The sequence below is a fragment of the Ranitomeya imitator genome, chromosome 5, assembly GCF_032444005.1.
Source record: "Ranitomeya imitator isolate aRanImi1 chromosome 5, aRanImi1.pri, whole genome shotgun sequence".
In the NCBI taxonomy this organism is placed as follows: domain Eukaryota; kingdom Metazoa; phylum Chordata; class Amphibia; order Anura; family Dendrobatidae; genus Ranitomeya; species Ranitomeya imitator.
The window spans coordinates 609,852,798-609,868,300 of NC_091286.1; the positions used below are offsets into that span (position 1 = coordinate 609,852,798).

Genomic DNA, 15,503 nt, shown 5'->3' on the forward strand with positions numbered 1-15,503 from the left:
GGTCCATTATTGTCCTGACCACCAGGTCATAACAGGGCGCATGGCAGAGCTCGGAAGGGAAAGAGCACCGTTTGACTGTTTCAACGCAGAATTGGCTGGAATTCAGATCAGACGCCATGTCGCGTTTGGAAAGCCCCTGATGTGCTTAAACAGTGTTAACCCTCCACAAGTGACCCCATTTTGGAAACTATACCACCTAAGGAACTTATGTAGATGTGAGGAGTGCACTTTGAATCCCCAATTGTTTCACTAAAGTTTATAATATAGAGCCGTGAAAATTAAAAAAATCATTTTTCCCCCACAACAATGATCTTTTCACCCGCAATTTTTTATTTTCCCAAGGGTATCTGGAGAGATTGGACCCCAAAGGTTGTTGAGCAATTTGGCTTGAGTACGCTGATACCCCAGCGTAAGGGGAAATGTGAGGGGAAACCACCGTTTGGGTGCATGGCAGAGCTCGGAAGGGAAGGAGCGCCGTTTTGGAATGCAGACTTTGATGGAATGGTCTGCGGGCGTCACGTTGCGTTTGCAGAGCCCCTGATGTACCTAAACAGTAGAAACCCCCCACAAGTGACCCCATATTGGAAACTAGACCCCCAAAGGAACTTATCTAGATGTGTTATGAGAACTTTGAACCTCCCAATGTGTTTCACTAAAGTTTATAACGCAGAGCCATGAAAATAAAAAAATCTTTTTTGTTCCACAAAAATGATTTTTTTTAGCCCCCAGTTTTGTATTTTCCCAAGGATAACAGGAGAAATTAGACCCCAAAAGTTATTGTCCAATTTGTGCAGAGTACGCGGATACTCCATATGTGGGAGAAAACTATTGTTTGGGCATATGTCGGGGCTCGGAAGGGAAGAAGTGTTGTTTTGGAATACAGACTTTAATGGAATGGACTGCGGGCGTCACGTTGCGTTTGCAGAGCCCCTGATGTGCCTAAACAGTGGAAACTCCCTAATTCTAACTCCAACCCTAACCCCAACACAACCTTAACCCTAATCCCAACGCTAACCACACCCCTAACCCCAACACACTCCTGACCCCAACACACCCCTAACCTTAACCCCTTAGTGACAGAGCCAATTTGGTACTTAATGACCAGGCCAATTTTTACAATTCTGACCACTGTCACTTTATGAGGTTATAACTCTGGAACGCTTCAACGGATCCCGCTGATTCTGAGACTGTTTTTTCGTGACATATTGTACTTCATGTTAGTGGTAACATTTCTTCGATATTACTTGCAATTTTCAAACTTTGTATTTTTATGCCCTTAAATCAGAGAGATATGTCACGAAAAATAGTTAATAAATAACATTTCCCACATGTCTACTTTACATCAGCACAATTTTGTTAGGGAGTTATAAGGGTTAAAAGTTGACCAGCAATTTCTCATTTTTACAACACCATTTTTTTTTAGGGACCACATCACATTTGAAGTCATTATGATAGAAAATAATGAAGTGTGACACCATTCTAAAAACTATACGCCTCAAGGTTCTCAAAACCACATTCAAGAAGTTTATTAACCCTTTACGTGCTTCACAGGAACTGAAACAATGTGGAAGGAAAAAATGAACATTTAACTTTTTTTTGCAAACATCTTAATTCAGAACCATTTTTTTTATTTTCACAAGTGTAAAAACAGAAATGTAACCATAAATTTTGTTATGCAATTTCTCCTGAATACGCCAATACCCCATATGTGGGGGTAAACCACTTTTTGGGCGCACCGCAGAACTTAGAAGTGAAGGAGCGCCGTTTGACTTTTTCAATGCAGAATTGGCTGGAATTGAGATCGGACGCCATGTCACGTTTAGAGAGCCCCTGATGTGCCTAAACAGTGGAAACTCCCCACAAGTGACACCATTTTGGAAACTAGACCCCTTAAGGAACTTATCTAGATGTGTGGTGAGCACTTTGAACCCCCAAGTGCTTCACAGAAGTTTATAACGTAGAGCCGTGAAAATAAAAAATCGCTTTTGTTTACACAAAAATGATCTTTTCGCCCACAAATTCTTATTTTCACAAGGGTAACAGGAGAAATTAGACCACAAAAGTTGTTGTGCGATTTCTCCTGAATACGTCGATACCCCATATGTGAGGGTAAACCACTGTTTGGGCGCACCGCAGAGCTTGGAAGTGAAGGAGCGCCGTTTTACTTTTTCAATGTTGAATTGGCTGGAATTGAGATTGGACGCCATGTCGCGTTTGGAGAGCCCCTGATGTGCCTAAACAGTGGAAACCCCCCACAAGTGACACCATTTTGGAAACTAGACCCCTTAAGGAACTTATCTAGATGTGTGGCGAGCACTTTGAACCCCCATGTGCTTCACAGACGTTTATAACGTAGAGCCGTGAAAAAAAAAAATTGCATTTTTTCTACAAAAATGATCTTTTTGCCCACAAATTTTTATTTTCACAAGGGTAACAGGAGAAATTAGACCACTAAAGTTGTTGTGCAATTTCTCCTGAGTACATCGATACCCAATATGTGGGGATAAACCACTGTTTGGGCGCAGCGCAGAGCTTGGAAGAGAAAGAGTGCCGTTTTACTTTTTCAATGTAGAATTGGCTGGAATTGAGATCGGACGCCATGTCGCGTTTGGAGAGCCCCTGATGTGCCTAAACAGTAGAAATCCCCCACAAGTGACCCCATTTTGGAAACTAGACCCCCCATGGAACTTATCTAGATGTGTGGTGAGAACCTTCAATGCCCAAGTGCTTCACAGAAGTTTATAATGCAGAGCCGTGAAAATAAAAAATATTTTTTTTTTCCAAAAAAAAGATTTTTTAGCCCCCAAGTTTTCACTAGGGTAACAAGAGAAATTGGACCCCAAAAGTTGTTGTCCAATTTGTCCTGAGTATGCTGGTACCCCATATGTGGGGGTAAACCACTGTTTGGGCGCACGGCAGAGCTCGGAAGGAAGGAGCGCCGTTTTGGAATGCAGACTTTGATAGAATGGTCTGCGGGTATTATGTTGCGTTTGCAGAGCCCCTGATGTACCTAACCAGTAGAAACCCTCCACAAGTGACCGCATTTTGGAAACTAGACCCCCCAAGGAACTTATCTAGATGTGTGGTGAGAACTTTGAATGCCCAATTGCTTCACAGAAGTTTAGAATGCAGAGTCGTGAAAATAAAAAATATTTTTTTTTTCACAAAAAAGATATTGTAGCCCCCAAGTTTTTATTTTCACAAGGGTAACAAGAGAAATTGGACCCCAAAAGTTGTTGTCCAATTTATCCCGAGTACGCTGATGCCCCATATGTGGGGGTAAACCACTGTTTGGGCGCACGGCAGAGCTCGGAAGGGAAGGAGCGCCTTTTTGGAATGCAGACTTTGATAGAATGGTCTGTGGGCATTATGTTGCGATTGCAGAGCCCCTGATGTACCTAAACTGTAGTAACCCCCCACAAGTGACCCCATTTTGGAAACTAGACCCCCCAAGGAACTTATCTAGATGTGTGGTGAAAACTTTGAATGCCCAATTGCATCACAGAAGTTTAGAATGCAGAGTCGTGAAAATAAAAAATATTTTTTTTTTCACAAAAAAGATATTGTAGCCCCCAAGTTTTTATTTTCACAAGGGTAACAAGAGAAATTGGACCCCAGAAGTTGTTGTCCAATTTATCCCGAGTACGCTGATGCCCCATATGTGGGGGTAACCCACTGTTTGGGCGCACGGCAGAGCTCAGAAGGGAGGGAGCACCATTTGACTTTTTGAGCGCAAAATTGGCTGTCGTGTTTGGAGACCCCCTGATGTACCTAAACAGTGGAAACCCCCCAATTCTAGCTCCAACCCTAACCCCAACACACCCCTAACCCTAATCCCAACCTGATCCATAATCCTAATCACTAACCCTAACCATAATCACAACCCTTACCCCAAAACAACCCTAATGTCAACCCTAACCATAACCCTAATCAAAACCCTAAATCCAATACACCCCTAATCCTAATCTCAACCATAACCTCAAACGTAACCCTAATCCCAATACACCCCTAATCACAACCCTAACCTTAACCCTAATCCCAAACCTAACCCTAATCCCAATACACCCCCAATCACAACCCTAACCATAATCCCAAACCTAACCCTAATCCCAAGCGTAACCCTAATGCCAACCCTAATACCAACCCTAATCCAAACCCTAACCCTAATCCCAGCTCTAACCCTAACTTTAGCCCCAACCCTAGCCCTAACTTTAGCCCCAACCCTAACCCTAGCCCTAAGGCTACTTTCACACTTGCGTCGTTTGGCATTCCGTCGCAATCCGTCGTTTTGGACAAGAAACGGATCCTGCAAATGTGCCCGCAGGATGCGTTTTTTGCCCATAGACTTGTATTGCCGACGGATCGTGACGGATGGCCACACGTCGCGTCCGTCGTGCACTGGATCAGTTGTGTTTTGGCGGAGCGTCGGCACAAAAAAACGTTCAATGAAACATTTTTTTGTACGTCGCATCCGCCATTTCTGACCGCGCATGCGTGGCCGTAACTCCGCCCCCTCCTCCCCAGGACATAGATTGGGCAGCGGATGCGTTGAAAAACTACAGCTGCTGCCCACGTTGTGCACAATTTTCACAACGAGCGTCGGTATGTCGGGCCGACGCATTGCGACGGCCCCGTACCGACGTAAGTGTGAAAGAAGCCTAACCCTAAATTTAGCCCCAACCCTAACCCTAAATTTAGCCCCAACCCTAACCCTAAATTTAGCCCCAACCCTAGCCCTAACCCTAGCCCTAACCCTACCCCTAACCCTAGCCCTACCCCTAACCCTACCCCTAACCCTACCCCTACCCCTACCCCTAACCCTAACCCTACCCCTAACCCTAATTTTAGCCCCAACTGCTGTTCTCCTGCCGGCCGGCAGATGGAGACAGATGGCGGGCGCACTGGGCATGCGTCCGCCATGTTCTTCTGCCGGCGGCCAGGAGGAGCAGCAAGAGGATCCAGGGACCTAGGTGAGTATGCTAGGGTCCCCGAATCCCCCTATTTCTCTGTCCTCTGATGTACGATCACATCAGAGGACAGAGAATTACACTTTACTTTTTTTTTTTTTTTTTTGCGGTCGCCGGTAAACAGTTAATTACCGGCGATCGCAAAACAGGGGTCGGTAATACCGACCCCGATCATGCTCTTTGGGGTCTCGGCTACCCCCGGCAGCCGAGACCCCAAAGATTCTCCCGGTGCCGGCCGGCGGGCGCACTGCGCATGCGCCCGCCATTTTGAAGATGGCGGCGCCCACCGGGAGACACGAGGAGCATCGGGGGAGCTAGGTGAGTATTGGGGGGCCACCTGGGACCCCTTTTCTCTGTCCTCCGATGTGCGATCACATCGGAGGATTGAGAAATTAAAAAGATTGCTTTTTTTTTTGCGATCGCCGGTAAACGGTTAATTACCGGCGATCGCAAATGCGGGGAGGGTTAAAAACCCCCCGAATCATGTTCTCTGGGGTCTCGGCTACCCTCGGCAGCCGAGACCCCGGAGAAAATCGGCCTCTGGGGGGGCGCTATGGACTTTTTCCACAGCGCCGTTAATTAACGGCGCTGTGGTTTAAGTACCCTTAGCGGCCGCCGTTAAAAGGCGTATCGGCGGTCGCTAAGGGGTTAATCCCAACCCTAAACATAATCACACCCCTAACTCTAATACCAACCCACCCCTAACCCCAACACACCCCTAACCCTAATCACAACTCTAACCATAACCCTAACCACACACCTAACCTTGACACATCCCTAACCCAACCGTAAACGTAATCCAAACCCTAACCCTAACTCTAGCCCCAACCCTAACCCTAACTTTAACTCCAACCCTAACCCTAGCCCCAACCCTAACTTTAGCCCCATCCCTAACTTTAGCCCCAACTGTAACCATAACTTTAGCCCCAACCCTAACTCTAATGGGATAATGGAAATGAATACTCTTTTTAATTTTATTATTTTTCCCTAACTAAGGGGGTGATGAAGGGGGGGGGGGGTTTATTTACTATTTATAGCGGGTTTTTATAGCGAGTTTTTGCTTGGCAGCCGTCACACACTAAAAGACGCTTTTTATTGCCCAAAAAAATATTTGCGTCACCACATTTTGAGAGCTATAATTTTTCCATATTTTGGTCCACAGAGTCATGTGAGGTCTTGTTTTTTGCGGGATGAGTTGTCGTTTCCACTGGTACCATTTTCGGACACATTACTTTTTTTACCGCTATTTATTCCGATTTTTGGTAGGCAGAATGAACAAAAGACCAACAATTCAAAATTGGGGGGGAGTTTATACCATGCCGCGTTTGGTAAAATTGATAAAGCAGTTTTATTCTTCGGGTTAGTACGATTACAGCAATATCTCATTTACATTTTTTTTTATGTTTTGGCGCTTTTATACAATAAAAACAATTTTATATAAAAATAATTATATTTGCATCGCTTTATTCTGAGGGCTATAACTTTTTTTCTTTTTTCGCTGATGACGCTGTATGGCAGCTTGTTTTTAGCGGTACCATGTTTATTTATATCCATCTTTTTGATCGGGTGTTATTCCACCTTTTGTTCGGCGGTATGATGATAAAGCATTGTTTTTTGCCTCGTTTTTTTACTAGGGGTTTACTAGTGGGATAGTTTTATAGGTCGGGTCATTACAGACGCGGCGATACTAAATATGTGTACTTTTATTGTTTTTTTTTTAAAATTTACATAAAGAAATGTATTTATTGGAACAATATTTTTTTTTCTTTATTTAGGATGTTCCTTTTTTTTTTTACACGTTAGTATTTTTTGTTTTTGTTTTTTTACTTTGTCCCAGGGTGGAACAACATTGTATAGTGTCAGATCGCTGATCTGACATTATGCAAAGCACTATGTCAGATCAGCGATCTGACAGGCAGTGCAGGAGGCTTACCGACGCCTGCTCTCAGCAGGCGCTTGCAAGCTACCTCCCTGCAGGACCTGGAAGGATCCCCGCGGCCATCTTGGAAGAAGGAGGAGACGCTCGGAACAACGCGATCACATTGCGTTGTTCCGAGGGTCTCAGGGAAGCACGCAGGGAGCCCCTTCCTTATGCTGCCGGAACGCTGTGATCATGTTTGAATGCAGTGTCCCGGGGGTTAATGTGTCGGGAGCGGTCCGTGATAGTGCCGGATGTCAGCTGCGATAATCAGCTGACAACCGGCCGCGATCAACCGAGCTCCCCCTGTGAGCGCGACTGATCGGTGATGACGTACTATCCCATCGGTGGTCATACGGGCCCAGGCCACCTCGACGGGATAGTACGTCTGATGTCAGAAAGGGGTTAAACAATATTTTACCTCACAAAATGTATCCTCTGAGATCTCCTGCTGGTCAAAGAAGAGATGAAATGAGAGGAGAAGACAGCAAATGGGGGAGAGAGAGAGCGCACAGGGGTGAGAGATAGAGCACAGACTGGAGAAGTCAGCACATGGGGAAAGAGAGAGTGGATAGGTGGGTGAGCACATGGGGGGAGAGATTCTCAACGCTGCAAAGCCTGCCCCCATCGTGACCTCGCGGTGCGATAGCATCAGGCCTCCATATAGTCTGATATTAATGACCTATACTGAGGGACGGTAGGTCATTAATAAAGTAAGCCTGGAAAACCCGCAAAGGAGAGGTTAGGATTTGTCATAAATATAGATGCGGATAGTGACCTGCAGAAAAGAGGTTGCAGGCAAAGAAACCATATCATTTTGAATATTGATCAATGGCTCAAAACATCCTGTTGGAACTTCTACTAATTAAGTATCATATAAGTCCCAACGGAACCCTAAAATCATAACCGTAAAGCATTTTTTTGTAACTTCTATTTCTGACTTACTTCTCTTCGTGTTGATTGTCTTCTTGATCGCTTAAGTCTTCATCGTCGACAAGGTGCCCAAATGGCTCAGAAGAAATAGAAACCATATTAGACAGGATTACACGACTGTCGCTGCTCCCCGTCAAGACCAGCTGATCATGGGAGTGATTGTACCGAACACTCCAAACCCTAAAATTGCAATAAAAAATAATTTCATTAACATTTATAAAGTCACAATGCCAACAATGGTGCCTATAACGAGTTGGCTAAGGCTGGCCACTCCATTAACCTCCTTAAAAATAGAATGTGATCGGCATAATTATGGTCACGTTCTGACTAACTTCTCATTTACTTCTCTCAGTTTTCCTCAAGCTTCACTGCTTAACCTGTGGTGGATACAGGGCTGAGGAGTCAGTAAGCAAACCTCCGACTCCTACTCCTCAATTTCTCTGACTCCTGATTCCACGACTCCGACTGGTCACTACTGAGCATGTATCTAAAGAGCAGCACAGATTCATCTCAGCTAAAAGCCAAGATCCTGAGATCAGGAACAGAATAGACATTTATAAGACATTTTATAACTTTCCCAAGTTCTTATGCAAAAATATTCAGCACATCCTGCATTGTAGTACTGAACCCAATTTATTATATATTTTAGGAGTCGGAGTAGGTCTATTTGATACAACTCCACCAATACGGAAACCGAGTCAACGACTCCGACTTCACAGACCTGGATGGAATACCCCTTTTACTTGTAACAAAACCGGGGCAACATTTGCCTTTGGGGTACAATCACATTCTCCGATTTCCTTCAATTCTTGACACAGGGATATCAGATTGAGAGCCCCAGTAAACACAGAGTCTATATAGTAGGCGAGTATAAAGTTTGTCAAATATTCACTGTGCAAAATGTTAAAGCATTATAACTAAGTAATAATAATACATTTTCGTAATTTCTAATCTGGAAACCTCCTTTACATTCAGTCCATTACATCCCTTATTTTTCCACTATACACTGTAAAAATAATGATTTTAAAAAAATCCATAGCATGACATGTGTTAAAAATATTTTTTCCTCCACTCAACGGTGTGAGGTTTCCATAGAAACCCCCGGCTGCACAGGGCTCTGGGGAGTCGTCCATTTTGACCTTCAAGACAGACGCATCGTCTGTTACCGTCTGCTGTAGGAAGCTCTGAATCCTCATCTTTTAAAAAAAAAAAAAAATAACCCAAAATAACATTATCGAACCAATCCTGAAAGTACCTAAAATGCTAGAATCTGAGGCAATAATACATTTTTGGTATCACGTTAAAAATATGTTGATTTTTTTTATTTTTTCATTATTGTGACGACTTTACTGTTAAAGTGAACCTGTCACCAGATTTGACTGTTATGAGTTACGGCCACCACTTTTTAGGAATGATATACAACATTCTATAATGTTGCATATCTGCCCCCAACCCGACCTGTAAGACAAGAAAGACCTTTTATTATTCTCACCTGCGGGACGGTCCGGTGCCTCCTTTCTTCTTACAATGCTGTCCTGCTTTTTGCTTCCTGTGGATGATTCATCCCTACATCATCCACACAATGTCCCTGAGCATGGCACTCTTGTGCAGGCGTACTGCTCTGTCCTGACTAGGGCAGAGTAAATTACTGCAGTATGCATGCGCCACAGCCTCTTTGACCTTTCCCGGCGCGTATGCACTGCAGTACTTTGATGTGCCCTAAAAAGGCAGAGAAGTGCGCCTGCGGAGGAGTGCGATGCTGGTGTAAACTGTGTGGATGACATAGGGCGTGTCATGCACAAGAGGCAAGAAGGAGGACGGCATCACAAGAAGAAGGGAGGCGCTGGACGAAGACCAGTGACACCCCCTCGGACGTGACCAGCCCCCCCCAAAAAAGCTCTTTTTCTTGCCTTGCAAGTCGGGTTGGGGACAGATACACAGCATTATAGAATGATGTATATCAGGGCAGAAAGGTGCTGGCCATATCAGTCAAATCTGGTGACAGGCTCACTTTAAAGAAGAAGATCTCATTAAAAATTGTATTACATAATTTTATTCGTCTTCAACTTCCTTAACTGTTCACAGTAACAGTAATATTGATCAGGAGTGCCCAAACTTTTACATGCCACTGTACAAGTAAATCAAACTTTTGTGAAATCAAACTGTCCACTTAGCAAGCAACACTGATTAGCAATCAATTTCACATGCTGTTGTGCAAATGGAATAGACAACAGATGGAAATTATTGGCAATTATCAAGACACACTCAATAAAGGAGTGGTTCTGCAGGTGGGGACCACAGACCACATCTCAGTACCAATGCTTTCTGGCTGATGTTTTGGTCACTTTTGTATGTTGGTTGTGCTTTCACAGTCCTGGTAGGATGAGACAGACTCTGCAACCCACACAAGTGGCTCAGGTAGTGCAAGCTCATCCAGGATGGCACATCAATGCGAGCTGTGGCAAAAAGGTTTGCTGTGTCTGTCAGCGTAGTGTCTAGAGGCTGCAGGAGCAACCAGGAGACAGGCCAGTACACCAGGAGACGTGGAGGAGGCTGTAGGAGAGCAACAACCCCGCAGCAGGAACGCTACCTCAGCCTTTGTGCAAGGAGGAACAGGAAGAGCACTGCCAGAGCCCTGCAATATGACCTCTAGCAGGCAACAAATGTGCATGTGTCTGCACAAATGGTTAGAAACCGACACCATGAGGATGGTCTGAGTGCCCGACGTCCACAGATGGGGGTTGTGCTCACAGACCAACAACATGCAGGACCCTTGGCATTTGCCACAGAACACCAGGATTGGCAAATTCGCCAGTGGCGCCCTGTGCTCTTCACAGATGAACGCAGGTTCACACTGAGCACGTGACAGACGTGACAGTCTGGTGACGCCGTGGAGAGCGATCTGCTTCCTGCAACATCTTTCAGCATGACCGGTTGGACAGTGGGTTCAGTAATTTTGAGGTAGCGTGACTGCCATTAGGTACCGAGATGAGATCCTCAGACCCCTTGTGAGACCATATGCTGGTGCGGTTGGCCCTGGGTTCCTCCTAATGCAGGATAATGCCAGACCTCATGTGGTTGGAGTGTGTCAGCAGTTCCTACACGATAAAGGCATTGAAGCTATGGACTGGCCCGCCCATTCCCCAGACCTGAATCTTTATTGAACACATCTGGGACATCATGTCTCCCACCATCCACCAACGTCACGTTGCACCACAGACTGTCCAGGAGTTGGCGGATGCTTTAGTCCAGGTCTGGGAGGAGATCCCTCAGGAGACCATCCGCCGCCTCATCAGGAGTACGCACAGGCTTTGTAGGGAGGTCATACAGGCACGTGGAGGCCACACACACTACTGAGCATCATTTCCTTGTCTTTAGGCATTTTCACTGAAATTGGATCAGCCTGTAACTTCATTTTCCACTTTGATTTTGAACATCATTCCAACTCCAGACCTCCGTGGGATATTAGTTGTGATTTACGTAGATCATTTTTATGTTTTATTGTTCTCAACACATTCCACTATGTAAGGAATATAGATTTACAACTGGAATATTTCACTAGTGATATCTAGGATGTGGGATTTTAGTTTTTCCTTTATTTTTTTGAGTTTTGTATACACAATAATAATCTTTAATAATAATCTTTTTTTTTTATATAGCGCTAACATGTTCTGCAGCGCTTTACAGTTTTGCACACATTATCATCACTTTCCCCAATGGGGCTCACAATCTAAATTCCCTATCAGTATGTCTTTGGAATGTGGGAGGAAACCCACGCAAACACGGGGAGAACATACAAACTCCTTGCAGATGTTGTCCAAGGTGGGATTAGAACCCACTGCAAGGCTGCAGTGCTATCCACTGAGCCACCGTGCTGCCTTAAAATACTGGATATCTGTATATCGGAAGTGGAATAATGCAATAGATTCTGATTTCGATCTTATTTTTTGTCAGTATATATGAAGAAAAATTAAGATTGGGATTTTTGCATTTCATACAGGTCATCATATTTGGCAAATTGCTAAATAGGAAAAGATTATTACCCGTCGACCATTGGAGTAATTTTCTTTTATTCTCTTTAGGCTATCAAGCTGCTCTACACATTTATTAGTGATTCATATTTTGAATTTGTTCATAAACTGTAAATTGTTATAATGATTTTGACCCGGAGAGATCACTTCAAGATATTATTTCAGTTTTGAAAAAAGAAAAAAGGATAATAGCTGTATTGTTCTTTTAGCTAACCTTCCTCTAAGTTCAGGGGATCGGTTGTTGCAGATAATTTTATAGCAAACTCTAAAATGTTTCTGATACTCCCTCCCCCGACATTCCTCTTAGCACATTTACCTTTTCAAATAAAAAAAGAGAACTTTTTCTTTCCTTTCCATAACTCATGGCTTATCACTGTTTAAGCCACTTAGGTTTTGATTCTGATTTCCGCTTCTGATACATGAAAAAAGGATCCGGTCTAGAGTCGGCACAGTATAATTGGGTTATATGAATCTGAATTTAGATTGTGAGCCCTCGCGGGCAGGGTCCTCTCTCCTCCTGTACCAGCTGTGACTTGCATTGTTCAAGATTATTGTACCTGTTTTTATTATGTATACCCTCCTCACATTTAAAGCGCCATGGAATAAATGACGCTATAATAACAATAAATAATAATAATTTACTACAAATGTTTCTACTAGAGTTTCTCCAAAACTAGAAGCTGTCTACATAAACAAATTATTTAGACTGTACCACCTATATACAGTAGTGTACAAAATAATAGCAGTTCAATATAACTAACCAGATTAATCACTGTTTTCGGTATAAATTATATTACCACATGTCAAACAACTTACCAGTTGGTGCAGTAGATTCTAAGAAAACCAACAGACTCCTTCATGATCTGCATGTTTTTGAATCTCTGTATTTTAATAATTAATTGAAAGGTGATGTGTTCAAAATAATAGCAGTGTGGAGATCAATTAGTGAGGTCAAGCATACTGTGAAGAAACAGGTGTGAATCAGGTGGCCCTTATTTAAAGGGAACCTGTCACCTGAATTAGGCGGGATCGGTTTTCTGTCATATGGGCAGAGTTTTCGGGTGTTTGATTCACCCTTTCCTTACCCGCTGGCTGCATGCTGTTCATTCTCTGTCCTCCGTAGTACACGCCTGCGCAAGGCAATCTGAAGACAGTAAAGCATGATGGTGCAAGCATCATGATATGGGCATGTTTCTCTTACTATGGTGCCAGACCTATTTACCGCATACCAGCGATCATGGACCAGTTTGCATATATTAAAATACTTGAAGTGGTCATGTTGCCTTACACTGAAAAGGATGTGCCCTTGAAAGGGGTGTTTCAACAAGACAACGACCCTAAACACACCAGAAAATGAGCTAAATCTTGGATCCAGTCCAGCAAAATTGAGGTTATGGAATGGCTAGCCCAATCCCTGGACCTTAATCCGATAGAACAGTTTGTGTGGTGACATGAAAAATTGTGGGATGTATTCCAAGCATACTGGCCTGGAATAACAGTTGACAGGTGTCAGAAGTTGGTTGACTTTAGGCAGTTCTAAAAATCCTCAAATAGTACTGTACATATTGTGAGGTTGTAAAGACACATGCAGACACGGCTATTTTTTAGAACAGCCCAATGTTCATTTTTTGTTATTTTCTGTAAAGTAGTTAAAAATTATATCCAATTCTCTGCATGTTTTGAATTAGAAAACAGTGTGTAATGTTCCCAATGCATGGAAATAAAAACTAGTATAAAGATGTCGTGATTAACTCATGTTTTTGAACACACTGCTATTATTTTGAACGCTACTGTAAAAAAAAAAGTTGTAAAGGAAAACAATTTGTCAATATATATTTTGCAAAAAAAATATTCATGAAAAGTACAAAGCAGGGAGGAAGGTAAGCCATGTAATACAGTAATGTCAGAAATCTGAAGGTGGTTATTTTTTAAAGTAGAAAAGGCTTTAACATAAAGAAAACCTACTAAACCAGGTCAGTCTGCTTACTCTCCTGCAGCTGCTTACAAGCAACCTATCCATGTTGTTGCTGCAGCCAATCATTTGCTTAAGCAGTCCTAACTTTTTAATCAGCATTGTTAGTTATAGAGAAAAGGCAATATGTTAAATAAGCTGCAATCAACTCAGTTTCATTACAATATTTTAATAACCAAATGTCCAACATAGAAGTTGACCTGACACCATACTTGCAGTCATTTTATTATGTATTTTAGAGCACCATTGATTCCATGGTGCTGTACATGACAAAGGGGTTGGGGTAACAGACTGGTTCAGAGGGGAGAGGGCCCTGCCCTTGCGTACTTAGAGTCTGCAGGATAATGGGGAAGCAACAAAACAGTAGGTTTAGTAGATGGAACAAAACCAACTGTAGGTAAGTAAACAGAGTTGTGGCAAATTAGTCAATGAGTAATGATAGCTATTTTAATTTAAAGCATTCCCTGTCAAATATATCAAAATAATGTCAGCCAAGTGCTCATTGGGCTGTTAGCTAAGGCAGGCCAAACATATTAGGTGGTTGACGTCCGAAAGATCGTTCGGCTAACAACCATCTGAGCCAAGTCTCCCATTCACAGGAGCACTAGTTTGTGGAAGCGGTCCTGTGCTCTCTATGAGAAAGTGTCATGGGGTGACTGTGGAATAGCAAATGGGATCCTATACTATCCCTCAGACTAGGGGTCCCTGGCTATCCCTGTCCCCAGGATTACCCCTGAAGGTGGGGACGCCTGGGTCTCATTCCTCACTATGCTCCTGAGTAGCACTAATCTGCTAAGTGTATGGAGAGAAGACAGACAGGGCAAAACAGAACCCAGTCACACAGCACTTTCACAGGGATAAACACTGAGGCATAGAAGTGGAAAGCCAGTGAGGCAATAAAGTAACATAAAAACAACAATGGAAAAGGAAAGGATCCACCAAACACTACATGCAAGAACTTTGGAATAACAACCAGTTAACCCAAGATGTGTCCTCCTCTCCAGACCAGGATTGATTAACTATAGTTGGCACTATCTGCATAACAAAATCACCATATGTAGGAGTGCAGACATGACTGGTTCTCCCACAGCATGGGGCTAAAGGAGATTAACAATCTTAGCCAAGCAAAGATTTAACTCTTGCTAACCTGCCTTGGAGCTGCAGCCCTTTGAGTCGATGCCCAAATCACCCTGCGTTGATTATAGAAATCAATGGAATTAGGAGGAAGAGTGTAAAAATACACGGACTGCAAAAACCCTGACGCCGCCATGACAGTTGGTTGCAAAAATCTCCTTGTGACAGAAAGCAGCTGACTGACATGTTGACCGGTAGCTTATCTCAGGAGGACAGTGCAGTACAGCAGTCTCAAATCGTACATGCCAGATAAACATCACCGTCGCCATAATTTAGCTGGTACCCCCATACACATTAGACCCGATGGCGGAATACTGAATTGTCGGGTTTGGCCGATATAAGTCTAATGTGTATGGCCATGTTAATTCTTCGGAGCCAACCACATAAATATGCTTCCTTGAACATGTATATTTCAATTAACCCAATGGCTGGATTGGCAGGGGTTTGTCTAATGTGTATGGGAACTTTTACATTTTTACTACTTTATAAGCAGCATTTATAAGCATTGTTCTTATTTAAACCTTATGTTCTGGAAACAATAACAAAGT

General features: G+C 43.3%; 1 protein-coding gene across 1 annotated transcript in view; it reads right to left on the reverse strand.

The window, feature by feature from the left end:
• The window catches only part of EIPR1 (EARP complex and GARP complex interacting protein 1), a 279,911-nt gene that overhangs the window by 11,035 nt on the left and 253,373 nt on the right, over nucleotides 1-15,503 (reverse strand). The window contains exon 8 of the mRNA XM_069728039.1: nucleotides 7,831-7,998. Within this exon, the coding sequence (XP_069584140.1) occupies nucleotides 7,831-7,998 (168 nt within the window). The remainder of the gene's footprint in view (nucleotides 1-7,830; nucleotides 7,999-15,503) is intronic.